The sequence below is a fragment of the Hippocampus zosterae genome, chromosome 7 (assembly GCF_025434085.1).
Source record: "Hippocampus zosterae strain Florida chromosome 7, ASM2543408v3, whole genome shotgun sequence".
Taxonomy (NCBI): Eukaryota; Metazoa; Chordata; class Actinopteri; order Syngnathiformes; family Syngnathidae; genus Hippocampus; species Hippocampus zosterae.
In genome coordinates this window covers 324,883-349,492 of record NC_067457.1, presented here as the reverse complement: position 1 = coordinate 349,492, position 24,610 = coordinate 324,883, and the positions used below count along the sequence as shown (strand labels likewise).

The 24,610-nt window shown below is 52.9% G+C and overlaps 4 protein-coding genes and 2 long non-coding RNA genes across 11 annotated transcripts; 4 read left to right on the top strand and 2 right to left on the bottom strand.

Moving 5' to 3' along the window:
* The first annotated feature begins 141 nt into the window (after positions 1–141).
* On the top strand, positions 142–5,089 carry nhlrc2 (NHL repeat containing 2). 2 transcript variants are annotated; one of them, XM_052069385.1, is made up of 12 exons: positions 142–532; positions 839–991; positions 1,918–1,967; positions 2,083–2,488; positions 3,090–3,211; positions 3,278–3,515; positions 3,581–3,674; positions 3,749–3,980; positions 4,052–4,174; positions 4,237–4,446; positions 4,527–4,740; positions 4,818–5,089. In XM_052069385.1, the coding sequence occupies exons 1-12, from the start codon at positions 370–372 to the stop codon at positions 5,072–5,074; spliced, it is 2,262 nt and encodes a 753-aa protein (XP_051925345.1). In that variant the 5' UTR covers positions 142–369; the 3' UTR covers positions 5,075–5,089. The 2 variants fall into 2 exon arrangements, with proteins under 2 accessions (XP_051925345.1, XP_051925346.1); XM_052069386.1 differs by having other exon boundaries at positions 143–532; positions 3,278–3,407.
* Positions 5,090–5,544: 455 nt separating this feature from the next.
* LOC127603354 (uncharacterized) lies at positions 5,545–6,343 on the bottom strand. Its single transcript, XR_007963041.1, has 2 exons — positions 6,129–6,343; positions 5,545–6,004 (listed from the first exon to the last, which is right to left on the bottom strand). It is a non-coding gene; the product is annotated as an uncharacterized LOC127603354 (long non-coding RNA).
* Positions 6,344–6,552: 209 nt separating this feature from the next.
* Positions 6,553–10,427, top strand: LOC127603351 (uncharacterized). Its single transcript, XR_007963038.1, has 3 exons — positions 6,553–6,715; positions 9,709–9,900; positions 10,062–10,427. It is a non-coding gene; the product is annotated as an uncharacterized LOC127603351 (long non-coding RNA).
* Positions 7,301–8,798, top strand: adrb1 (adrenoceptor beta 1). The gene has a single exon (XM_052069459.1). It carries the CDS (start codon positions 7,469–7,471, stop codon positions 8,639–8,641), a length of 1,173 nt encoding a protein of 390 aa, XP_051925419.1. The 5' UTR covers positions 7,301–7,468; the 3' UTR covers positions 8,642–8,798.
* A 135-nt stretch (positions 10,428–10,562) lies between the features above and the next one.
* On the bottom strand, positions 10,563–16,982 carry ccdc186 (coiled-coil domain-containing protein 186). 2 transcript variants are annotated; one of them, XM_052069354.1, is made up of 15 exons: positions 16,147–16,982; positions 15,816–15,942; positions 15,433–15,561; positions 15,071–15,283; positions 14,854–14,973; positions 14,553–14,657; positions 14,216–14,314; positions 13,361–13,447; positions 13,145–13,287; positions 12,807–13,062; positions 12,517–12,706; positions 12,289–12,381; positions 11,972–12,188; positions 11,374–11,593; positions 10,563–11,280 (listed from the first exon to the last, which is right to left on the bottom strand). In XM_052069354.1, exons 1-15 carry the CDS (start codon positions 16,980–16,982, stop codon positions 11,197–11,199), a joined length of 2,919 nt encoding a protein of 972 aa, XP_051925314.1. In that variant the 3' UTR covers positions 10,563–11,196. The 2 variants fall into 2 exon arrangements, with proteins under 2 accessions (XP_051925314.1, XP_051925315.1); XM_052069355.1 differs by having other exon boundaries at positions 12,301–12,381.
* Positions 16,983–16,999: 17 nt separating this feature from the next.
* On the top strand, positions 17,000–24,559 carry tdrd1 (tudor domain containing 1). Of its 4 annotated transcripts, none has more exons than XM_052069366.1 (20): positions 17,000–17,619; positions 19,159–19,282; positions 19,385–19,439; positions 19,841–19,955; positions 20,062–20,128; positions 20,222–20,299; positions 20,372–20,545; positions 20,623–20,766; positions 20,985–21,150; positions 21,218–21,295; positions 21,395–21,571; positions 21,638–21,745; positions 21,848–22,018; positions 22,261–22,524; positions 22,803–22,919; positions 23,010–23,138; positions 23,355–23,522; positions 23,594–23,974; positions 24,095–24,138; positions 24,286–24,559. In XM_052069366.1, exons 2-20 carry the CDS (start codon positions 19,172–19,174, stop codon positions 24,364–24,366), a joined length of 2,628 nt encoding a protein of 875 aa, XP_051925326.1. In that variant the 5' UTR covers positions 17,000–17,619; positions 19,159–19,171; the 3' UTR covers positions 24,367–24,559. The 4 variants fall into 4 exon arrangements, with proteins under 4 accessions (XP_051925326.1, XP_051925323.1, XP_051925325.1 ...); XM_052069363.1 differs by having other exon boundaries at positions 23,007–23,138; XM_052069365.1 differs by having other exon boundaries at positions 17,000–17,644; positions 23,007–23,138.
* Positions 24,560–24,610: the final 51 nt, after the last annotated feature.

Sequence of the window (24,610 nt, the reverse complement as noted above, 5' to 3'; positions counted from 1 at the left end):
GAAAACATTGTTGTACTTTAATATACTATTACAACATTATTTTTAAAAATCATATGAATTTTTTAAATGTTAACTTACACTTATCATACATTTGTCGAAAGCCGCCGAGTATATCGACACGATGCGGCCACCACTTTCCGCCTAAGTAAATGCACTTCTTGAAACGCGTTCACACCTGTGCTTTTGCCACCAACTGCATGATTGTAAATCCAAACAGGAGAGTAGAACGTTGTTTTTGCTTTGATGTGAAAAGAGACTCATTTAATCGCGCGAAAAGTTCCATTTATTTCAGTCGTATTTTGTCGAAAGCAGCGGTACGGCTCTACATGTTGACGTTTGCCTGACAGGGCTCGCTGAAGTTTCGAGAACATGGCTTCCGGGTGCAGCTTGTCAACTCTGTTTCCTCTTCAAAGTGTGCTCGACTGCGCCTTAAATGACGCCGCGACGCAAGAGTCGATGGAAGCTCTCGTCTATGACTATCTCAAAGACATGGACGAGAGGCAAGACCTCAAGATGCCCGACTTTGAGACCGGTAAGCCTTGGCCGCCGGCACCCGCGCCGTTGTTTGGGCTTAGCTCGCAGAGCTCCATTTGCGAACGAGACTGGACGCGTTCGTCGCCTCACTGTCGGGATTCCCGTGCCAAGTCGTTTTTCGTCTTCCGAGGAGGTCCGAGTGAATGCATTCTAACTGAACATGCCCAAGCAAACCATTTCGATCAAGCTGCGTTCCCTCAACACGCCAGCGGGTGGTGGTTTAGTATCGACCGTTTCACAGGAATACAGTCGTGCCGGAATCGCTAGCTGCGTGATGATTTTCTCCTTTGTGGATTGGCCGCAGGTTTGGAATGGCTGAACACGGAGGGCCCGCTGTCTTTCGAACGGGAGCTGGCAGGAAAAGTGGTGCTGCTTGACTTCTTTACCTATTGCTGCATCAACTGCATGCACATCCTGCCGGACCTTCACCATCTTGAGCAGAAGCACTCAGTCCAAGGTACCAATCTCATTGCAAACACCTAGTACCCCCCAAAAAAGGGTCGGGGTGTATTTCTTCAAAGTGAGACGTTTCTTTTTTTTTCATTTGTATGCACGGATGACCCTATTTGGGAAGATGTGGTACAGTCCAGAGTATTGCGCTCAACATCAGGGTCGTTACGTCACAGAGTGTTATTCAATCAACTTGACTTAACCCAATGTGACACCGTGTTACCGTCACGTCCGTTGTCATCTGTGCAGCGGGTGGATGAGTACCTAAAAATATGTCTGGGATTGAAACTCGGCTGCCGGCCCTACCGGACATGGGCTGCTACGCACGTACGTATGCACGCACGCAGGCGGGCAGGCGGGCAGCATGTACTCGCCACACATTATCGCGCCGGCCTTATCTTTGGCACGGCTTCGGGTACATTCTGTCTGCCGCTGCGCTCGGTGAGGTGTGGGAGCCGCCCAGTTCAGCCACTCCCACAGTAAGCGGCCCCCACTCGCCTTGTCCATTACGGATGAAGCGAGGGAAGGTCGACCGCAAAATGGCACCATTCGTCAACAAAGTCATTACGTTGCGATCGGCTGGTGCGAGGATCCGAAACGTGTTGTTTTCGCCAGCAATTAAGTTGCGTAACATTGGGAGCAATCGGCTAATTTCAGGGAAATTGTCGCGAGGCATTTGTAACTTCCTTTGACTGCGACCGAAGTTGTCACGTTAACTTCTGTGGAAGCATTGCGAACACGCCAACAACTTTTTGTTGGGCAGGAGTACGCAATTTGTTGTCATTCAAAACCAAATAAATGGCAGGCAGAGATCCAAAGCGTTGGTTGGGGTTCTTTTGCAAACTAAAATAAAGATACTCCAACCCTTTCATGCATTTACAAAAACTTTTTTTTTAACACATTGTATCTTTTTTTTTTTTTACGTCGTCTCAGATGGATTGGTGATTGTTGGCGTGCATTCAGCCAAATTCCCCAATGAAAAGGTAAGGCACCACTCACGATGGACACGGATTTGGACGCCACTCTCGCCGCTGCCGACTTTGGGCGCGCGTCGGGGCTCCGAATGGCAACGTCATCGTTCTCCTTCCAACCCCCGAGGTCCTGGACAACGTCCGCAGCGCCGTGCTGCGCTACGACCTGCGCCACCCGGTGGTGAACGACGGCGAGGCGCTCCTGTGGAACCGTCTGGAGGTCTCGTGCTGGCCCACGCTGGCGCTGGTGGGCCCGCGCGGCAACCTGCTCTTGGCGCTGGTGGGCGAGGGCCACCGCCACAGGTTGACGCTCTTCGCCGACGTCTGCCTGCGTTACTACGGCGACAAGCGGCTGCTGCGGGCCCACCCGGTGGGCGTCAAGCTCTACCGGGACTCCCTGCCCCCCAGTGTCCTGTCGTTCCCCGGGAAGGTCTGCGCCGACCGCGCCGGCGACAGGCTGGCCATCGCCGACACGGGACATCACCGCGTCCTGGTGGTGTCCTCCACCGGTCGGCTCTTGCGCGTCGTCGGAGGTAACGCGCCCTCTTTCCTTCAATGAGCGACAACAGAAATACAATGCGAGCGTCGTTCGTGTTCTTCTTTAAAAAGGGCAGGCGTGAAATCTACATTACGCAACATTCATCCAGATCAAGGTGCTTGATGCGGTTTTGCTTCGCCTTCCGCAAAGTGCGACCATTCAACGCCCTAAACCATGATCGCAACCTCAGAGGAAATTAAAAAATAAAAAAAACCAACCCCCGCAGCACTTTGGGGATATTTTTAGATCATTCCCATGCTTCAAAAAGTCTCGCAGGAGCCACACGGCCGCCGCCGCCGCCGTTCCCAGGCCGGCGCACAAATTGGCAGCGCCCGGGCGGGCCCACGCGCACGCTGGAAAGCGGCCTGACCTCCGCGGCGGGGACAAAAATGCCCAGTGGGACTTTTATTTCTGTCGGCTGAACTCATTCGGTGGCTGCTGTTTGCTCTCCAAACACATGCTGGAGGAGTTTTTCCCTCTTCTCATGAAATAAGCAGTTAATGGACTTCTTCAAAGGAATGCAAGAACGTAACCTGAGTCAAATGTTTGATGAAATGAGGGGTTAATTCAGTCTTTTGTTTTGTTTTTGTGTCCAGGGCCTGAAAGCGGAAGACGAGATGGCGCCTTGTCCGAAGCCTCCTTCAACTCCCCTCAGGGCGTGGCCATGAAGGGCGACGCGGTCTACGTGGCCGACACGGACAACCACCTCATCCGGAAGGTCGAACGCCGGCTTTTCTTTTCCTTTTTGTGCCTCCCGCTGAAGTGCACCCGTCCGTCAACGCAGATCGACCTGTCGGAGGGGCGTGTGAGCACGCTGGCCGGCTCGGGCGTCCAAGGCGCCGACAAAGTCGGCGGCGGCGCGGGAGATCAGCAGCCGATCAGCTCGCCCTGGGACGTCGCGCTCGGCTCGGCCGGTGAGTCTCGTGATTGCCTCGAGCCGCTACGGTCATCCGAAGGGACTCTCGTAAGCCTTGTGTGTGTGTGTGTGTGTGTGTGTGTGTGTATATCCATTTCATTGGAAAGTAAGGATACTTTTTTTTTTGCAATTTTACATTATTTATACATTATTTGTCCCGGTTGTGTGTAGGTGGCGCGGAGGACAACGTGCTGTGGGTGGCCATGGCGGGGACCCACCAGATTTGGGCTTTGTTTCTTGCTGACGGGAAACTGCCCAGAGGAAGGTGAAACGGGGGAGGGGGGGGGGTTGGCTTTCCCGCCGAGTGGGCACTACATCACGCCATTCTCACGTCGACAGCGAGTCCAAGGCGGGGACGTGCGTGCGGTGGGCCGGCAGCGGCAGCGAGGAGAACCGCAACAACGCCTACCCGCACAAGGCCGGCTTCGCCCAGCCCTCGGGCTTGGCCGCCGCCCCCGAGGAGCCGTGGGGCTGCCTTTTCGTGGCCGACAGCGAAAGCAGCACCGTGCGCACGCTGGCGCTCCGGGACGGCGCCGTCAAGCCGCTGGTCGGCGGCGGGAGGGACCCCACGGTGGGTGGGTGGAAGGAAGCCCTTTCCGAACCGCCATTTGTCCTGACCCGCTTTTGCCTCACTTGCGCCAGAACCTCTTTGCTTTCGGGGACGTGGACGGGACGGGCTTGGAGGCCAAACTGCAGCACCCGCTGGGCGTGGCCTGGTCGCCGCAGCGCAACTTGCTCTACGTGGCCGACTCCTACAATCACAAGGTGCGACGTTCGCCTCTGCCTTCCAAGGGCAACGTTTGATCCGTGTCGCTTTTGGATTCAAGATTAAAGTGGTGGACCCCCGGAGCAAGCGCTGCAGTACTTTGGCCGGCACGGGAGAAGCGGGCGACGCCGCGGGCCCCGATTTTGTCAGCTGTCGCTTCAACGAGCCCGGCGGAATCTGCGTGGGCGCCGGCGGGCAGCTCCTCTACGTCGCCGACACCAACAACCACCGAGTCAAAGTGCTGGACCTGCGCTCCGAGACCGTCTCGCCGGTAAGACGCTTTGGCCGCGGTCCAGCCGGCGTCACCTGCGCTCGCCCACCTCCGCCTTTTACGCCCTCCTCCTCCCCCAGCTGGTGATTTCCTCCGACTGCCCGGACACGGCCCCCGCCAAAGCCCGGCCTCCCGCCGCCGCCCCCAAGATGCCCCGAGGAGCCGTCAGGATAGACATGCCGCCGCTGTCGGTGTGCGTCGGACAGACGGTGGTCATGTCGCTGGCACTGTCGCTTCCCGAAGGCGCCAAACTCACCGAGCAGGCGCCGAGCTGCTGGGTCCTCTCCGCCGAAGGTGAGACCCGCGTTGCCCCTTTCGTTCCGACTCCACATGACGCATCGAATGTTTCCTTCTTTCTCGGCTCCCCTTAGATGACGAGTGGCTCCTCGGCGCTCAGGCGCTCACCGGCGCCATCGCCGATCTGTCCAAGCCGCTACGCGTGGCCACCGAGCTTCCGGAGGCTCCCAAGCGAGCGCGCGCGGGCCTCACGCTGAGCGTCTGGCTGTACTTCTGTACGGCGGAGGGGGGGGCCTGCACCATGAGAGCGGCGGCCTTCTACCAGCCTCTTCAGATCAGTGACATTCCCGGAACAGGCGAGGTCACCGTCACGCTGACGCATTCCCTTTAAAGAAGAACAAAAGAAAGAATTTGGAAAGCCATCAATGAAATATACAAGCGGGAAAGAACTAACTCACCAAAATAGCGTTCGTGTCGGCCGGCTGATGAATGAGTCGAAAGTGCTTTCTGACGGCGTTGGTCCATTTGGTAAAAGTGGGGATGCCTCATCACCTGATTTTCACAAGCCTCGGCGAGCGCTCTAAAAGCACTCCGTTACATCACGGCCGTAATGGACGTTTATTGTTGCAAATCAAAGCGCAAACTCTCCTTGAACGAGAGCTGCAACTTGAAATATGTATGCAAGCATCAAGTGGAATGAGGAGCGACATGATGTCCAAAGTGGAACAGGAAACAGGACGTCTCTGCCACCCGGGTGGGCGTCCAAGAAATAGACTGGCGCTTCTTTTGTGTATTAGCGTCTTTACGCAACCGTGGCCCTAAAGTGCCTTGAAAAACAGCTGGCAATAATCTTCGTAAATGTAATAATGTTTTCTCTTGCTCAAAACTAGAGTTTTTTTTTAGGGGGGGGGGTGTTTTGGTTTCTTGTGTCAGTCGCTCCTTTGTCAAGAAGTCTCAACATCTCAAGACTGCACTTTAAAGACGTAACAGAAAGAATAAAGTGTTTTTTTTTATCCAAGAAGCTCTTGTCAATTTGTTTCTTGTTTGGAACAAAGCTGGCCAATTCAGCAGGAATATTATATCACGTGAGGTCGGTAATAGCGTGACTCCTTGCGTTTAAGCCCCCAACCCCAAATGTTGACCAGCCACTGTGCAAGTAGGTATTTGGTGTTCTTCAATTTGCCCTAATCGCATGGTCTCAAGGGGGGACAACACGCCCTCCGAGCGAATCGTTTATCTTTTGTGTGACGTAAGCGCGCAGGCAGTCCGGAACGATGGTGCCTCGGCCTCCCGGGGGGATTTTGGGATGCGAGAACTCCGTCTGACAAAACAACAACAGCACGCATGCGGGGACACGCTGGTGGTCTCTCAAAGGGTTGAAATGAAGAGAAATATGGCCTGTTAAAATTCATTCAAATCTCTTTTTTTTTTGTGAGTTATGTGACCTTTCAAGACCATATCGTCTCGTCGACTCCTTTCAATGCAAGCGTCCCAAATGTGCCCTTCCTTTTTCTCCCACGTATGTGCATCTGCGCATCAGCAACAAAAAAAAAAAACAACCATCCACGCCCACACCTCGGGACAATTTACAGCGTCCAATCAGCCTGCCATGCATGTGTTTTTTGGGGGGGAACGTGGGAGTAAGTCAAAATACTTCCTTACCTGAAGTAGAAGTGTAGGGTAGCTTTACTTTAGTGGACTAGTTATTTTCCAGCCTACGCTCTACTTGTACTACTGCAGTTTTTACGCAAAGATCTGCTTTGGAAACACATGGCGCCGGGAACGACGACAAGTATGAACACGGCACGTTGTCGCAAACGCACGGGCAACATTTGGAGCTGCACGTGTGGCAAATCAAGCCATCGGCGACCACCCGTGCCGGCTCCAGGCAGCCGCCCCAAGCAAGTCGAGCGAGAGCAGCAGCGAGGAGGCTCGTCGCCTCAACGGCCAGCCGACTTTCTTCACGCGTCGCCGGTCGCACCTGAAGCCTCCTTCTCAACTCATCCCGTCCAACTTGAAAACGCGCTTGGAGGTAAGATGAAACTTGTGTAGGTTGAGCGGTTCGTTGTTTTTCGCTTCTTTACGAACGACAGACGGAGAGATGGAATCATTTCGTGCAGTTTATTAAAAAGGAGAAAGGAAAAAACGGATGAACGAAAACACAGACCCCGTCGGTCACGAAAACACTTCCTGCTTCTCTTTAGCCAATCAGATGCAAGCAACATAAGACTGTTTCAACAATTATTAAACGGAATAGAATTTAGATGACTGTAACATAAAATAATATAATGCTCAAATATAAAATGAGAATAATTCTTAATTTAACATAAGCTTACACTTGATCAAGGGGTGTCGACGGCGTGAGACAAATGTTGGCAGTTTTCCCAACTCGAAAGCCGAATACTAGGTTACAAGCCTACTTGGAAGAAAAAAAGCCCGCTTTGAAAGCGGAATAGCCTTTTAAGAAACCCAGTTTGAAACCCTTGACGTGGTGTGAACCCCTACTCTAAAAGCCCAACTCCATTTTACCACCCTAATTTGAAGCATTCTGTGGATGCCCCCCGCCCATCTTCCACCCCCCCCCCCCCCCATCGGACGCCCAAAGCCTCTGCGCGCCCCCGACTCTTTTGAAACCCTGTTGTGCGGGATGCGACGAGAGCCTCGCGATTGGCCAATGCGCTCGTGACGCAAGCGCCCCCGCCGCTCGACGTCCCGGCTCGCCGCCGCGCTCCGGAGCTCGAGCCGCGGAGCTCCAGATGGAGTTGGCTCGCGACGGGAGCCCGTCATGGGGGCCGCGGACCCCCGCAACGCCACGGAGTCCGACGATGACGACGGCGGCGTCCGGCCGTCGGCGTCCGAGCAGTGGGTGGCGGGAATGAGCCTCCTGATGACGCTGATCGTGCTGGCCATCGTGCTGGGCAACGCGCTGGTGATCGCGGCCATCGCCCGAACGCAGCGTCTCCAAACCCGCACCAACGTGTTTGTGGTGTCGCTGGCGTGCGCCGACCTGATCATGGGCGTCCTGGTGGTGCCCTTCGGGGCCGCGCTGCAGCTGCGCGGCGCCTGGGACTACGGCTCGTTCTTCTGCGAGCTGTGGATCTCCGCGGACGTGCTGTGCGTCACGGCCAGCATCGAGACGCTGTGCGTCATCGCCGTGGACCGCTACGTGGCCATCACGGCGCCGTTTCGCTACCAGAGCTTGCTGACCCGAGGCCGGGCCAAGGCGGCGGTGTGCGCCGTGTGGGGGGTCTCGGGACTGGTCTCCTTCCTGCCCATCCTCACGCACTGGTCCCGGGACAGCGCGCACGCGGCGTGCTACGAGGACCCGGCGTGCTGCGACTTCGTCACCAACCGCGCCTACGCCGTCTCGTCGTCCGTCGTGTCCTTCTACCTGCCCCTGGTGGTCATGGCCTTCGTGTACGCGCGCGTCTACCGGGAAGCCAAGCAGCAGCTACGCAAGATCGACCGCTGCGAGGGCCGCTTCCACATCCACGCCGGCGGGGCGCGCGGCGGGAGGAAGCCGCCGCCGCCGGCGCCGCGCTCGGCCGCGTTGCGCGAGCACAAGGCGCTCAAGACGCTGGGCATCATCATGGGCACCTTCACCCTCTGCTGGCTGCCCTTCTTCGTGGTCAACGTGGTGCGCGTTTTCGGCCCCGAGCTGGTGGACGAGGACTTGTTCGTCTCCCTCAACTGGCTGGGTTACGCCAACTCGGCCTTCAACCCGGTCATCTACTGCCGAAGCCCGGACTTCCGCAGGGCCTTCAGGAGGCTGCTGCGCTGCCGGCCGCGGCCGAGGGCGGAGCGCGCGCTGCGCGTCAGCTCCTGCGACCTGAGCCGCTACTCGGCCGGCTTGCTGGCGGCCTCCTCGCTGGAGCCCGCCGGGATGGAGAGCAGCCTGGCCGGCCAGGGAAGCCGCCTCGCTCCGAGTCCCGTTTCTGACTCCCGAGTCCAAACGTGACACCCCCTCCCACAGCCTCGCGGTGCAATTGCAGCCAAATTTGTTCCTATGAATTTATTTCTGCCTGTGAGGTTGCGTTTTCAATACCCGAAAATGTCGAATGTGGCTTACTGTGCTGTTTTGAGTGACCTGTGCAATTAAAACAAAAGAAACCTCTGTTCATTGTCTCTTTTGGTTCTTTGGGGTTTCTCAACTTAAATCCCGGCCGGTGGCTGATGCTGCCGCACCGCTTGGGAACGGCTGCCTAATTCCCCCTGAAAGGAACCCAAAGTGGAAGCGCGCCGGGCGTACAAATGGCAAAAGAATTCAGTGGGACTGATATTCTTCCACACTGCTGTTGACGTTTCTCCTCTTGAAAATACAGTACAGTAATCCCTCGTTTATGGTGGGAGAGGTGGTGGGGGGGGAGGGGGTACCTTCCAAAAAGAACCCCGCGATAAATGTAAGCATTTGTTAAATTGTTAATTATCATTTTATATTTGAGCATTATATTCTTTTATGTTAGTTACCTAAATTATATTCCGTTTAATACTTTGTGAAATATTCTTATGTTGCTTACATCTGATTGGCGAAGAAAAGCAGGAAGTGTTTTCGTTACCGGTAGAAGGTGTTTTCGTTCGAGAGTTGCGAGGCGGACGTTGGAAACTAAAAAGAGTTGCGTTCAAACCAAGTCGTCCTCACCTTTTTGCCCACTCCGAACGTAGAGCAATCCATCCAAAACCTACGAACCCCTCGACTTACTTATATATTATCATTAATATGTATATTGACTTGAATTTGACCAAAGAATCTTTTTTTCAACCAAGCGTTTAAAAAACAAACCCAAAATGTGTTTTCTTGCAAACTGACAGCTTTTCGAAATACTGTAGAGAACGTTTCGTTGACATGCTGTCTAGCGATAAAGCGCCGAGATATCCGACAGTGGTTCCACAGTCCCTTCAGTCAATTAAGATGCAAAAAATAATCCTTGAAACGGCCAAGTCGGGAAAGACGAAGCGTGTTACGGTGGGGGATGACTGCACAATAAATGCATGCACACTAATCAGGCTGGTTATCTGTTCCCACAGGCGGCTCCTACCCAAAGAGAAGGGCGGGCGGCTTTGGCAATTGGCAGGCGCGGTCATGCAAAGCCGGGAGGGGGAGTTTTTATCAGCGGGCTAAGAATAGCCTCTTGGTGACCTGAACTGGTTGCACAGAATCAACCTGCAGCCGGCTGGAGAGGAGGAAAGAAGAGGGGGAGAAAGGATCCCCGCCCAAAAGTAAGATGAAAGGCCATCGGTGTTGCAATTCACCTTCACATGCTCGGTTTTCCAAAGATTTCAGAGGAAAATACCAGTCAAGCAATCATTCGGTCAAATGTTGATCATGTGAACGCCCATCTGTGGTTGTGGACTGTGGTTGTGGACTCCTTGTGCCGCAGGAAATTCTTGCCGTGCTCGAATCCTACCAGGCGCCGTGCTGCGTGACCTCCAGCTTTGCCGACGACTCTAAATGTGCCACGTCCACCAAAAGGCATCTAAATCTACCTGAGGCACACAGACCCGTTCCATTTGATGGCATTGGCTGCCGGCGAAAAGAGCAAAATCAACAGAAGTGAGCTTCCACAAGGTGAACACGCATCTCCTTTACTTCCTGGCTGGCTACAGTATATACACCTCATCCGGTATTTAGCATTGTCCAAATTTTCAATCTACAAGTGGATATTTGAATCCCAGTTTGAATCTTCCACACGAAAAACAAACCAAACTTCCATTTTGATGAAAAATGTTGCTTTAGATTTTTATTTTTTAAAAAAAGGTATTTTCATTCGCCTTCAACGGAATCATTTCAATCAAAATTAAAATTTTAGGTGATTGAAACCGATTTGTTGTGACGAGTGAGTGGGAAAAGCAAAATGTTGGTGCTACCGATGATTATTTCCCCATTTAAATTCACAGAAATGTTGCAAAACATCTTGAGGAAGAAAAAAAGTCACCCCCCCAAAAAAAATAAATAAATAAAAAAGAGACAAGAACGATCGAAATAAAATCAAAAGTGGTGGAGAAAGAAATCAAAGACATTCAAACTGGCCTCATGTGGACGTCCTTCCATTTTCAAGAGCTTGCGCGTTGCCGAGCACGGCGTCACAAAATGGCTGCCGCTCCACACAGGGAGGAGTGCTACGTTTTGACAGGCGAGCAGCTTTTCAACTTAGCAAAAATCATTTGGCATCGAGATGTCATCTGTGGATGGCGTTGTTGAACAAAGAACAGGGAGACAAAATCGACGCACGCACACTTGGTCCATTTTCCTTGTGGCGAGGCTCCACCGAAGAGCGCGTCTACATTCAAAATGGCGGCCTGTCCTCGGAGGGATGGCAACATGGCTCATGGCGAGGAAGGTCCGTTGTACCGAAACGGGTGCAAAGTTGACAGAACAATTCAAGTAGGTCGGAAGGTGAGGAGAAAAAGAGGCGGCGGTCTCCCGAAAGGGTGCTGGCGGCACAACCGCGCCGGTCCTCGGCGCGCCCGACGCGCGGCGTCCCGTTCTCTGCCGATTGTCCTTCGGTGCTTTCCTCACGTCCTCCTCTCGGCGTCGTCAGGCTCTCGCTGCTGCTTGATCAGCTTCTCGATCTCCGCGCCCAACGTCTGAAGGCTCTCCTGGAGAAACGCGCAGCCCCTGAGGTGAGTTTGGCCCGCGGGCGCCATTGTTGAAATCGTCGCAAAACGTGAGCCGGTGCGCTGCCGGCGTACCTTGAGCGTGATGTTCTTCAACAGGGTGTCCTCCAGCACCGCCTGCAGCTTCCTGTTGATCTCCAGCGACAAGTCCAGCGTGAGCCCGCTGTCGGCCGGGTGGGAGGTGTACAGCGACGCCATGATGCCGCCCCGTCGACTCAGGTGGGCCTTGTTGAAGTCGGACGCCTCCGACGACAGCGCCCCCGACTCTTCCCTCAGCACGAAGCTCTGGATGATTCTGGGCCGCGCAAGGGAGAGCAGACGGCGTTTGACGGACGTGCGAGCATACTCTTGAGCCACCGTTTGCGCCCGAGCTATAAATAGCTGTCATGAATTTTGGAACACAGGGGAAACGTGGCTGAGAATTTGTAATTGTCTGACTTGGCGTGTTGGGGAGGGGGAGGATACGTCATGAATGCGTCAAAGCACACGCCGTCCTTCAAGGTCAATGGAGGCGATTGAGAAAACCATGCGCGTTATTTGTTGCATTTATTTACACAATGCCGCTTATTCCGCAAGGATCATGCATCTTAAAAAAAAAAAAAGAAAGCGCTAAGATGAATTTGATTGTAACAATAGCAAGGGCAGGACAAATCCATTTCTGGTGGCCACTCACTTGGTCTTTTTGCGGATCTCGTCCACCAGCTGCTTGATGTGATCCTCCACAAAGTCGATCTTCTCCTGCTTGCGGGCCAGCGCCTTCTGCAGACGGACGATGCGCTCCACCAGCACGGCCTTGTCCACTTCCGGGAAGCTGTCGGCGCCGACCGCCGCCGAGTGGCCCTCCGGCGGGCGCTCCTCGCCCGCGCCCCCGTGCCGCGCGTTCAAGGAGCCTGGCGGGAGGTAACGGCTCATTTAAGCGGCGGGCTCGAGCTTCGCCGCGGGCGACTCGTCGCGTATTGAACGGCGGTCGACGAAAGATTGGCAACAAACCAGGCGAAGCACCTGAGGAACTCGATCGGCTGCCCATGCTGCCGCCGTCACGGTCGCAGCCTCCGTTCTCAACCTGGTCCAGTCGCTTCCGGGCTGAGACGGAACAGAAAGGTGTGTGTGGGGTGGGTGCATGTTTTATTCTAATAGAGAAACCCCAAACCCCCCTTCCGAGCATGTGTGCCTCCCCAGATCCAAAAAGGACACGTTGATTCAAGATGGCTTCCTGACCTTGCGTGAGCTGCTTGGTCAGGTCCTTGAGGTTGGCCGCCTGTTTCCTCTTCTGAGTGGCCAGCTCGTCCCTCAGCTCGTCCACTCGCGTCTGGAGCCGGCTCAGGTGGCCTTGCAGCGCCGCGCGCTCCTCCTGCAGGCCCCGCACCTCCTGCTGCCGCAGCGCCTCCTCCCGCTTGAGCCGCCGCGACTGCGGGACGGGGGGACGGAGAGCAAATCAGGGCGGATTTGCGGGCCCCCGTAGCGCCGAGCGGGGCCCCCGAGGCTGGAGGCGAGCGCCGCCCACCCACCTTGTCGTCCAGGGCGCCCTTGGTCTCCTCCAGCTCGGCCCGCTGCTCGGCCAAGCGGGCGGCCAGCTGATCCAGCTGGGCCTGCAGGGCGTTGCTCTCCGACTGCAGCTGCGCATTCTTGCCGCTGAGCTTCTCGGTGAAGCCCAGCAGCTCGGCCTCGCGCTCGCGGCTGCCCCGCACGTCCCGCTGTAGGTCAGCCATCTGGTTGTTCAACGAGTCGGCCTCGTCGCGGCGAGACGCCAGCTCCTCCCGGTCCCTGCAATACACGCCGCATTGGCACCGCCGATCCGCACGGGGAAGCCGCGAGCGACTCGGACCGGGCCGAGAAAGTGAGCCACCGTCGCTGCTGCTCCCGCAGCGCGGCCATCTGGTTCAGCTCGTCCCTCTGCCGTCCGATCTCGGCCTTCTGCCTGTTGATGATCTCCCGGTACTCGCTCAGCTCGTCCTCCCAGCGCGGACGCTCGTCCTCCAGACACTTTAACTGCACAGCGCGACAGGCGCGTTGGGGGAGGCGTGGCGGGGCGGGGCGGGGCGTGGCGCGGCGTGACACCAACCTTGGTGCGAAGCGTGTCCAGCTCATCCATGCTCTCCTTGTAACTCCTCTTCAGGTCGTCCAGCTCTTTGGCCTTCACGCGATGCACCTGCAACGAGCCGCAAAGCTCTCAACCTCGGAGAGACGGGACGACGTTTGGAGGTATCGTATCGCCGTTTTCTCCATTGTGAGACAAATGACGGTTTTATCAATGTTTCGATTCCGGATCCAAATTGAGGTTGACATTGTGCCCGTACCAAAGATTTACTTTGGCGGCCGCGTCGCCTCCTTGCGAAAATGTTTGTGCGGCGCGGCGCGCTCATTAGCGAGGTGAAAGCGGCGCCTGGTGATGGTTTGTCTCATCTTTTAAACAAAGCCATTAACGGGACCGGTGAGAGTCGACTTTTCCCAGAAGCTATTAGCGGGCCGCCGTATCCACGACAACCTGCCGCCAAATGAGATGCAGGAAAATGTATTTCCTATTTGCTGCGTTAATTCACGACTCGCCCGCTTCTTTGCAGGCTAATGGGCTTTTATTTTGTATCGTTGAAGAGCGTCTCTTGAGCGTAACAAAGAACGAGACGAGGAAGAAAATCACGGAGGTCTTTGGCGGTGAAATCGAAATGTCCGGGGCTAGCTCAAACGACGGCAGCTTCGCGCTTGGGCTACTCGTGCGCTTTCATTTGAGGCTTTTGGGGGAAAGGAGCGGGGCGGCGGGAAGTGGCTGCTGTCTTTTGGGCCCGCAGTTCAGATGCTGCGCTTCGCCTTGGTTCTTTCTAGGCCATTTATTTTTAAAGTGTCCTTCCGCTTGGAAAGGAGGAGGATGGAGGAAAAGAACCCCCCCCCCCCAAAAAAAAAACAGGCCAACTGGCATCACCTCTAATTGGTCCGTTTGCTCCTGCTTGTGTTTCGCCAGTTCCCCTTTGGTCTCCCTCAGTTTGGCATCCAGCTCATTGGATTTGATCTCCTCCGATTCCTGTCGGACAAAACGGAAAGGTCAAGAGTTCATCCGCTGCGACTCTTTGGCACCGCCGCAAGGTGCGTATCAAAACTACGGCAAAGTGATTTTGTGATCCAGCCAACGATAAACAATCTTTCAAAATAGGAGGGAGCTCAGCGGAGATGTCCACCCCCCCTCCCTCCCCATCACCAGAGAACAGATTGCTTTTGGCCCCTAAATTCATGAAATGAGGAGAACGCAAAAGGTGTGGCACCTGGTACGTTCGGATCATGTCCTGGCAGTTCTTGCGGATCTGCTCCGTCTCTTCTTTGGCTTGCGTCAATTTGGACGTGATGTCCCTCAACTTGTCTTTGGACTCCTGCGCGCAGACAATGAACGAATCATTCATCGGGCGCCGGCCTCTGCCAAATACTCCTTCTCATTGGATTGACTTTTGCCACGCCAATAGATGGCTTCGGCGAGCATTTCGTTTGTGCGCCATCTGCGCATCAAGCCAGGCCAGGCGCCAAGCAACTCTTTCATGTCCGCGTGCGTCCCAAAAAAACGCTACTTGCCTTGTGGGCGTCGGCCTCGCTCTTGAGTTTGTTCTGGGCCCATCTGACCTTGATGAGATGAGAGTTGTTCTCCTCCTTCAACTTTTCCACCTCGCGAGTCAGCCGGCTGACGTCGCCTTCCTAAGAACAAAGCGAATGGCAGGCGAGGCGACGACGGCGGGAGCGAAGCGCGCCAAAGCGAAATTCTGGGGTGAGAATTTGGGAAAAGAGCCGAGACCTTGGCGTCGCACAGCTGCTGCAGGCGGCCTCTGTCCTGAGCCAGCTGGTTCCCTCGCAGGGCCTGGCGATCCACTTCCTTTGCCGCCTCCCGAAGCTTCTTCTCCAAAGTCTCCTTGTCCCGCCTCAAGTCCAGCGCCTCCTTCTCCCCGCGCACGTATTTCATCACCATGGTCTCCTTCTCTTGGCGCGCTTCCTCACACTTCCTGTTCACCTGCGGCGGAGGGAGAGTGTGCAACACGTGATAAAAATGGTGCTGCTCCAGCTCTTATTGTTCAATGGGCAGTGAAATTAAAACTTGCCAGGTGTGAAGGCAAGTGGGGGAGGGGGCTCGGAAAGTGACGACGCGGGCTGCCTTTTTACCTGCTCCAGGCGGTAGGTGGTCTCCTTCTGCATTTGCGCCAGGGCCGCCTTGGCCGCCTGTTCCTGTTGAATGAGTTTGTCGCGGGCGCCCTGCAGCTCCCTCTGCAACTCCTTCACCCTGCCCTCCAGCTGACAACACAAACGCACACGCGGTTGGGCCTGACCTGCGACCCGAGAGAATCGATGGGGAAATCGGATTCTGGCCCGGGTCCGCCTTGCTTGCGCCACTTTTTTTGGCATCGGGGATGAGATTGGTGTCAACAGAACCGCATGGTTTGTGGATCACAGAGGAGAGTGCGCAAATTCTCCCCTCAACACTCTACTTTGTGATTCAAAGAAAATCGCATTGTTTTGTTGCAGTTTGTAGATGGAACGCCACTAACGTTTGTGATGGTGTTCATGTGCCGCTTCTGCGTCTCGGCTCTCTTTTTCAGCTCCTCCTTCATGTTGTCCTTCTCGGAACAGATGCCCATGATGAGATCCTGATGCCTCTTGTTTTCCTCCAGCAACCTCCACAACACATCACCAATTTTATGGTTTGCAAATGTGACAAATAATGACCTGAAAAACAATGACCTGAACATTTTGCGCAATCTTTGGTGACTCATTTGAGTGGTGTTGTTTTTTTTTTTTTTTCGCCTTGCAGTGAAAATTGAGGAGAAAACTGGGATGGATCCTTCATTTTGTGACTATTCGGAAGTATGAAGAGTTTACCTCTGGATGGACTTTTCCTGTTGCGCGTACTTGTGCTGCACGCAATGCTCCAAGACCACCACGCAGTCCTCCCGCTCCATTGGGACCCCGTTGACGGGGGGGCTTCCTTTCCCGCCGCCGTCCCTTTCGACTTGGGGAAGCTGACAGGCCATCAGCTCCGACTCCAGCTCGTCCAACAGAGACTCGTGCGACAGCGACCGCTGGATCTGCGACATCAGCTTGCGGCTGCACTCGGTGTCGTACGGACTGGACGTGGAGTCGGAGGGTGGCGACGCGAACGAGGAGCCCACGCTGTCCGAAGTGGGGCTGGAGGGGCCGTCGGAGAGGCCGGACGTGGAGCCGAGGGGAGAGTTTTTGGAAGCGCTCTGGATGGACGGGGGCGACGGGCTCTCGGCGCATCCGTTTTGGCTCGCTGGCGACGGCTCCTCGTTGCCGTTGGGGGAGTCGTCTTTGTCCAAAGTCGCGGCCGCTTGTAGTGCGGGGGGGCTGGCGACCGCATCGCCCGGGGCCGGCCCAGATCCTTCATTCGAAAGAGGTGCTGGCCTTTCCTCTTGTGCAAAACATGGAATACTGTGACTGTTGCCATCCGAGGCCGGCTGGCGCCCTCCTACTTTTTCTGCTATCTTTGTCTTTGCAAACCCATCTGGATTTGACTTGATAAAGCCACCTTTTGTCTGCACGCGTTCCTCTCCTTTGCAATCACCAGACGCGGGTTCTTGTTTTTCTACTTGAGATTGACAGTTCTGGAGCTGCTCCAACGGTGGAAACTCACCGTTCCATTCCACGTCAGATTCCTCCGTCACACGTGCATCCGAGGCTGGGTCGGGTTGCTCCATGGCGCTTTCTCTGCATCAAATCTGATATAAATAAAGAGGGCGAGGAAGAGCACGATCAGGGACCGAAGGGTGCCAAACGTGACTTGAGGCTATTTATTCAACCCATAATACCTTGAAGAAACGAGTATTACTTGCTTGGCTGCCTTGTGATCAGAATTCCAGCAATATTCGTTAAAAATGACGTCCGCAAAGTCTCTTTTTGATGTGAAATCAATATGAAAACGGCAACGAATGGTCAGATTTGTTCTCTGTCCCAAGGTTTTCAATCACACGGGGGATGTCTGTGTCGGTTCCTAAATCAAACATTTGCACACCTGTTGATTGGAAGGGATGCTCCCAGTTGCATCCTTTGTATCACTCGGTGTATATTTGGGTGTACTGGTTCGTTTATTGTACCACACCAGAGATAAATCACTCGTGTTCATTGCGCAGGATCTTGTAATTAAGGACATTTAATCCTCATTGGATCACAATGTCCACGGATTTGTATGTATTTACACTTGTAATACATTTGATAAAGAGCCAAAAGAGTGCTCGCCGACAATTCCCAAAGCCCCTCTCCGACTTCCGAGGTAGGTGTGGTCATCGTCAATTCAATTCAACTTCCGACAAGTGGCACTGAGCACCGCGGTGCGATGTGAGTCTTCTCGCACATTTTAAAGGTGTTAAATGTACCTTGCAAATGCTTGATTTGTCTTCAGAGTGTGAATTAGACAGTTAAAAAGCCGCGGCTTTTCAAGCAGCAAGAGGCGTCGATGCTCCTTTTGACAGGTGTCAGCTGTCAAATAACAAGCGACACCGTCGGCTTTCGAGCCCGTATGGAAGAAAGCTTTGGTCGCAGCCGTGCCTTGTACTATCCCGTAGAGATCGCCAACCGGAGCATGCTGCTCAACCGGCATTTTGTTCCAAACCGTGGCCGTTCAAAACCAGTTACAACCTATTATGCAGACATTAGCACGCAAGGTTACCAGCCTGCTCGTAGCATGTTCGCTTCCGACACGGCCGTTATTAAATACGGATAAAGTGGCAAACGTCAGACTAATTCATTTCAAGATAGCAACATCAGACGATGGGTTGATATGTAACGCCAAGCTGCTTCGTTCGGCTTTCGGCGAAAAGGAAAGCACTGGGCTAGCCTACAGCAGGCAGCTAAGCTATGACGACTCATTTCCGTGAATGAAACCAGCGCGTGAAGATAAGAGTGAGACTATATTTACCCACCGAGTGTGGTAAATCCATAAATGGATTTTTTTCACGGGGCTCGGATTAATTTAATGGCGAATTTAGAGCCGTGACTCTTGTGTGTCTTGCCAGCTGATCGGCCCAACAAGTCCTCTTTGCTATGACACATCAACAAACATGGCCACTGCAGGGGGCGAACGGGCAGAAGGCGTGAACCAATGAAAGCAAAGCTTGTGTGACGTCGACTGGAAGGCGCAGGGTAGCTCCATCGAAAACATTTTTAAAATGCGTTTCAAAGAAAAAGTGGATGGAAAATACCTGAAATAGTTTATTTAAATTTGGCAAATTAATGAAAAATCATGCATACATTTTTATTAATCAATTTTAGGCAAAATGGCGACTAACAAACGTAAACGCTGTTTCCCACCACTGCACTGAAACGGAGCAACTTTTCAGGTCTGTGCTCGAAAAGTTATCATGTTGGTCAATTTTTTAAAAATCTTACTCTAAACATACGTTATTGCAGTGTATTTGTCTGTTTTTTACGTTTTGTGAGCTATTTCAGTAATATCTCAAACATGTAATCGTATTTCGCGTGACAGGATATCCAATCAAAATCGACAATTTCCGTCTGAAATTTTCGACCAATCAGAAACTTAGGTAATCGCGCCTGCCGCAGGTTTTTCCATCAAGTGCGTGTTGGTGGAAGCACGAGTTCGTCATAAAAATTTGGAGTATTAGTGAGTTATTGTGAATTATTATCAATTTGACGCACTTGTATGGTTGTATATTGTGTCGTCACATCGCATTAGCTCTTGTACTTCCCCAAACGAACGGTTAACAATTGGTAGCAATTCATAGCTAATCCTCAAACTAACGGCTAATTTTGCTTCGTCATGCTAGCAGAGGACTTCGTTGAGTTATATATTGTCATGTTAGCAGAGGACCTCATTGAGTTGATTTATATGTTGTTGTTCTTTTTTTGTAATTATAGAACTGCATTTGCCATGAACAACTCATTTTCCCCGAGCTCGATGCAGCCAAACCAGCCCTTACGGAAGCCGTCATCCAGCCTGGTCATGTGTCCGTTACCACCGGCCAGAGGGGATACACCAGTTGTATGTATTACATGTAAAATATTTCCCCCTCAATAATATGTTCTTGCTTGTCAATTTCTTTTAAAAAAAGCTGTTCTATATTTATGTATTTCCTCCCTAAAGGGAATTGGTTCCATGCAATCATCTGTGCCCCTCTGCCACGTTTGTGGTAAGCCAGGTAACGTTTCCACGTCAATGTGATTTTTTAAAATTATTATTTTATTTTTAAATGGTGGGCCAAAAGTAGGTGTACAGTACTCTTTATTGAATTAAATTATTGAACATTGGAAAATGATTGAATTAAGAACTAGAATGTGCAACACTGTTGGTATTGATGGAAGACAGAAAAGTAACTTTAAAAAATGTTTTAATTTTAAGCAAAGGAAGAAAGGGTGCAAATTTGAGGCCCAGAAAAGGGCCTCAAAAAATTTTGAGGCGGAAAAATAGCATTTTGAGGGAAGGTCATAAAGGAAAATATTCCAGAAGAAAACATTTAAATGCTTAAAAATAAGAGTGTATACCTACTCCTGTCCCACACTGTTGTGAGATACTCAATTGTGATGTTTTCCCTCGTGCCAGGGAATTTACGTTGTACTCGTTGCAAGAAGGCAATTTACTGCTCTGTGGTGTGCCAGACGAAAGATTGGGATGGGCACAGACAGATGTGCACACCCGCTGGCCCGGACCCTGCAAAGTAAGACAACTGCAGCCGTGAACATACATTTCATAATGTGAGATTAGAGGGTAGACTGTTATGGAGCCAATATTTCTTTTGAGTAAAAGGGAATTTGATTTTAAAGGGAGAAGCCGAATCAGACAGACGCGTTGCCATCATTGTCACCCAACACCGCCCTTCCGGATTCAAGGGTAATTAGACGTCTGGCCTTCCAGATGTATGCAGCACAGCAGCGATATACCGTATGTACTTTCTCATGGCTCTCCTTTTGTGAAATGAGGCAGGCAGATGCAGTGGTTCCCCGCAGGGTGTATTTGAAGGACTTGCATACCCTTAAGCTTGATCAGGGAAAAGATGTGCAGGTACTTGAAACCTGAAATGCCAAGAATTGAAATTTGCTTGCATGTTAATTCGTGATTGATTGGGGGTTTTAGGCATCTGTCGTGGAGTTCTACAGCCCTGGAAGATTTTTTCTCCAAAACCCCGATCTGCTGGAGACTCTGCAGAGTATCAGCAGCCAACTCCAGAAGAGCCCCAGCTGTCCCTCAGTACCCCTTCATGTCCCCTGTGTCGGAGAGGTCTGCGCTGCGCAGTTCTCTGCCGATCTGGTAAGAAGCGACGACTCGCACCGTAACGCGACCGTTTGCAGTACAATGCTTTTTTGCTTCCGTTTCGTCATGACTAGATTTGGTACCGAGGCCTGGTCCAGAAGTTGGCGGCTGACAAAAAGTCTGCTCATATACTTTACATCGACTACGGAAATGAGGAAGACGTCCCCGTGGACAGAATCAGGCCCCTGCCTGCTGACCTTGAGCCATTTCATCCTTGTGTTAGTATACTGTACACACACACACGTGCGCACACACAAAGCTACAGTCTTATCGATCGGCCTGGCAGTGGTTCCCGGGCGTTCTCGAGCCAGTGCATTCTACAATTGGAAAAATCGAATTGCACACCACCAAACTAAACTCAACCGATGTACCTGAGTCTTTCCTTGCGACGGGGCGCCGTAAAGCTCATCATATTTTTCGAAACGTTTCCCCTCAGGCCATGGAGTGTCGCGTTGCCGGCGTCGAACCGCTGGATGGCAGCTGGTCCGCCGAGTGCTGTTCAGCAGTGAAACCGCTTTTGGCTGACAGGGTGGTGACCGTGAAGCTGGTGGAAACACTGAAGAATGGTCACGCGCACGCTGTGGACATCGAGCTTCCCATGGGTACGGTCTGACTTGAGTGGACAATCCGCTTCGCGGCATGAAGATGACGTCAAGGCTTCTTTTTTAGGAAAGCGTCTGAGCTCACTTCTGATCGATCGAGGTTTTGTGAAGAAAGCAGTTTATTTGCCAACAGTGAACGACATAAGTACGGCCGCATCCGTTGACTTTTTCTCATTTCGTCGACTACGCACCGGTTTGCGGTCCTGAAGATCTCGTGTCCGTATCCTTTCGGGGCCTCCCTCAGACGCCATGTTGACCGCTTCCTCGGAAAACTATCGGCGTCAATCTCGGGGGAAGGACGACAACACCTGGGCTCAGCCACCCAAGCCTCTCACGCAGGCCGTGGGGGACTCCTTCTCTGTCGTGATCACGCACTTCCATTCGCCCGATGACATGATTGTGCAGAAGGTGGACAATGCCGGTTAGTGTTTCGTGAAAGCACCAAACAAGTCGTGGTATTTCGAGACTGAGAGATTTGATTTGGCAGGCGTCATTGAGGAGATGCAGCTGAGTTTGAGGCAGCATTGCAATCGGTTGTCTGCGCCTCAAGACTTCAGACCAGCACCAGGCACCATCTGCTGCGCCCAGTTCTCGGGTACCAAAGTCGCACAATGGGAATTTGACGCTTGGAAGTCGGACACGGTGACCCTCAATATCATCTTGCGTCTGTCCCTGCGTTTGCCGTGCGGTCTTCCAGAGAACAAGCAGTGGTACCGGGCCAAAGTGCTGGCATACCCCTCTGAGGAGCGCGTCTGTGTGGCTTACGTTGACTTTGGCAATTCCGAGGACGTGGATATCGGCCACTTGAGACCCCTCAGCCCTTCGCTGCTCACCTTGCCCATGCAGGCCATTCCTTGTGTTCTCGCAGGTCAGTCTCTGTGTCCATCATTACGTTATTTTCTTCAGTTGCTGTTTTTTTGAGAGAAGTGGTCGCTAAATAGCTTGATTTTATTTTTTAAATTGGTTGTAATGGGCATCTCTCTTGAACTCCGTGGTTACATGTTGCCCCCTGCTGGTCATTAATGTGCCGCTGCTGAAAGTGTTGCGTTTGAGGCAGTGTGCAACTGGCACTCAATTCTCAAACGCGGTCTGTCATCGGCATCCTTTCAGGGATACAACCTGTCGGAGGGAGCTGGTCCGAGGAGTCCCTGTTGGCCCTGCAGCAGAGGGTGTGTAACAGAATCCTGCGTGTGGAGATTGAGGGGGTGCACGAGGGCAAAGCTCTGGTTGTCATGGTTGACGAGACCAGCGACCCCGAGGACAACATCGCCGAGCTGCTCATCTCCGCCGGGTACGCCTCACCTGTTCCCGCTGCCGGATCTCTTAAGGCCCACGATGACCCGCAGGCTGAGCAAGCTCCTCCAGAACCAGCTGGTAAGACGAATGCGGTCAGGCTCCGTTCTTTTTCTTTTGTGCAATGACTTGATTGTATCAACACAGCAGTAAAACTAAAAAAGACACATTTTGGGAATTACAGAACCAGAACACAAACGTATTGCAACACACTTTTTAAACACGTGGCAAATTTTTACCCATTTGTCACCTCAGAATGTTTTATGACCGTGTTTTTTTTACGACCTGCCTGTCTGTGGCCCAGTAGTAATGATTGACACTTTAGGAACATGATGGGAAATGTGGGTATCCTGCTGCAGGTCCGACCTTCCCAGTGCACTGGAAGACCGTGGAGTTGCCCATCGATGAATCCTTCAAGCCTGACATCGTCGCCGTTACCAATCCATCCCTCTTCTATGTGTTCAGCCCCAGCCAGGGTCGGGGGCCTTTTTCATTGTCATTCGGACCCCAAAGCGTTCGGACTTGCTTTGATCCGCCACTCTCCTTTCTTATCGTTGTTGCAGTAGATCAGCAGAAGCTCCGGGAGATGATGCGGGATCTGGCGACCTTCTGCAGCAGCGACCGGGCCACTTTGTCCTCATGCGCTGACAAGAGCGAACTCGTCCCCGGGGCCGCCTGTTGCGCTCGGTTCACTGGTGAAAAGCACACGTCAAAAGCTTTACCTTTGTGTGTGTGTGTGTGTCGTCTTGCGATGGATACTCTATCTTCACTTGTTAGGTTCATCGAAGACTCTAAATGAGCCATCATGTAGGTGTGAACGATGTGATTGTCCATGGCTGTTAGTTTAAGTGTCCTGTGAAATCATTTTGCTGCATTCACTTTCACCCAAATGCCTTTTTTTTCGTCCCCAGGGGATGACACCTGGTACCGTGCCGTGGTTGTGGAGGTCGGCAAGAATGAGGTAGCAGTCGTCTACGCAGACTATGGCAACACCGAAAATTTGCCAGTCTCCCGCATTCTGCCCATCCCCGAAAGCCTGTTGCAGCTGCCCTTCATGATCGCCCGCTGTGCCTTGACCGGTGAGTGGAGAGTCGCACGTTGCTTTTTTCGACTCGATTCTACGTTCCCGGCGACATCTCTACCTCCGCAGGCAGGGAGCATTTCCCCGCCCTGTGGCCCCGAGAAGTGCTGCAGATGTTCCTCAGCTTGCTGCCGGACGGCGTCGTCGCCACCGCGCTGTCTTTCGACGGCTTCAGCAACATCCTCGCCCTTAGCCTGCCCGCTGAAATGGGCGGGGTCCGCCTCAGCGCTGTGATCCACGATGCCCTGGAGAGCCACAAAATCAAAAGTGCACCGAGCCGGTCCGCTGCCGCCGAGGCTGATCGGATGGAGAGGAGCGGCGCTACTCTGCCTCAAGTGGCGCCTGCCGAAAATAAGATTGTGGAAAATACAGCAGAGGAAACTGTAAGCCTCGAGCAGACCGCCCAAAGCCCGCAGCAGAGAAAAACCCTAGCAGCCGAGGTCCAGAAGAGTGGGTCAAGTTTGAATTGTTCTTCCGGCTATTTAAGAAGCGCTCTCATGATCACATAGCAAAAGGGTTCGCTGACCCTGGTTGCATTGCTTCGTATTTGACCACCCTCGTCTATTCCAGATGACCCGGCCTCTGCATGTCGCTGCCCGAGCGTGGAGCTACAGGTCCGTGCTGCTTTCCTTGACCTATTTCAGCATCTTACTCCATCTGAGCCGTCTCTGCTACGTCGTGCCGCGTGTGTTAATTCAAACAAAGTTCCCAAATTCAAGTCATATCCTCAGAACGTCAATTTCCCCCTTCCTCCCCCGTAGATGCAGCGTTTGGAGCGGATGATCGAGCGTGTGGAGCACACGGTGGAGACGTTTCTTTCCTCACTCGCACGGCTTACTTGAACACTTGCAGATTTAAAGCAGCTGTTGTCACTCTTCACCTCTCTTTTTAGAGTGCTTTACTTACGCGACAATACCGTTTGTTCTCATTTAATCGTTGCATGTTTTTCATCAGTGCACTGTGTTGCCATGGCTTCCTTTTGTTAGCCTGTTCAGGTGGTCCCTTTTTGTTTTACATAAAAGTTCATTTAAAACCGGTCCGTCTAGCTTAGTGTTATTTCAATGTACCGTACGTCACTTGAGCAAA

What these genes read in the sequence shown, in the direction of transcription:
- tdrd1 (XM_052069363.1), top strand. Translation starts at nt 19,172, where the DNA reads ATGAACAACTCATTTTCCCCGAGCTCGATGCAGCCAAACCAGCCCTTA. An exon ending in CATTCCTTGTGTTCTCGCAG is followed by an intron (nt 22,019 to 22,260) that starts GTCAGTCTCTGT and finishes GCATCCTTTCAG; the next exon opens with GGATACAACCTGTCGGAGGG. An exon ending in GCCCGAGCGTGGAGCTACAG is followed by an intron (nt 24,139 to 24,285) that starts GTCCGTGCTGCT and finishes CCTCCCCCGTAG; the next exon opens with ATGCAGCGTTTGGAGCGGAT.
- adrb1 (XM_052069459.1), top strand. Translation starts at nt 7,469, where the DNA reads ATGGGGGCCGCGGACCCCCGCAACGCCACGGAGTCCGACGATGACGAC.
- nhlrc2 (XM_052069385.1), top strand. Translation starts at nt 370, where the DNA reads ATGGCTTCCGGGTGCAGCTTGTCAACTCTGTTTCCTCTTCAAAGTGTG. An exon ending in GCTCTTGCGCGTCGTCGGAG is followed by an intron (nt 2,489 to 3,089) that starts GTAACGCGCCCT and finishes TTTTGTGTCCAG; the next exon opens with GGCCTGAAAGCGGAAGACGA. An exon ending in GCGGCGGGAGGGACCCCACG is followed by an intron (nt 3,981 to 4,051) that starts GTGGGTGGGTGG and finishes CACTTGCGCCAG; the next exon opens with AACCTCTTTGCTTTCGGGGA.
- ccdc186 (XM_052069354.1), bottom strand. Translation starts at nt 16,982, where the DNA reads ATGGAGCAACCCGACCCAGCCTCGGATGCACGTGTGACGGAGGAATCT. An exon ending in ACATGAACACCATCACAAAC is followed by an intron (nt 15,562 to 15,815) that starts GTTAGTGGCGTT and finishes TTGTGTTGTCAG; the next exon opens with CTGGAGGGCAGGGTGAAGGA. An exon ending in GAGATCCGCAAAAAGACCAA is followed by an intron (nt 11,594 to 11,971) that starts GTGAGTGGCCAC and finishes TGCGCGGCCCAG; the next exon opens with AATCATCCAGAGCTTCGTGC.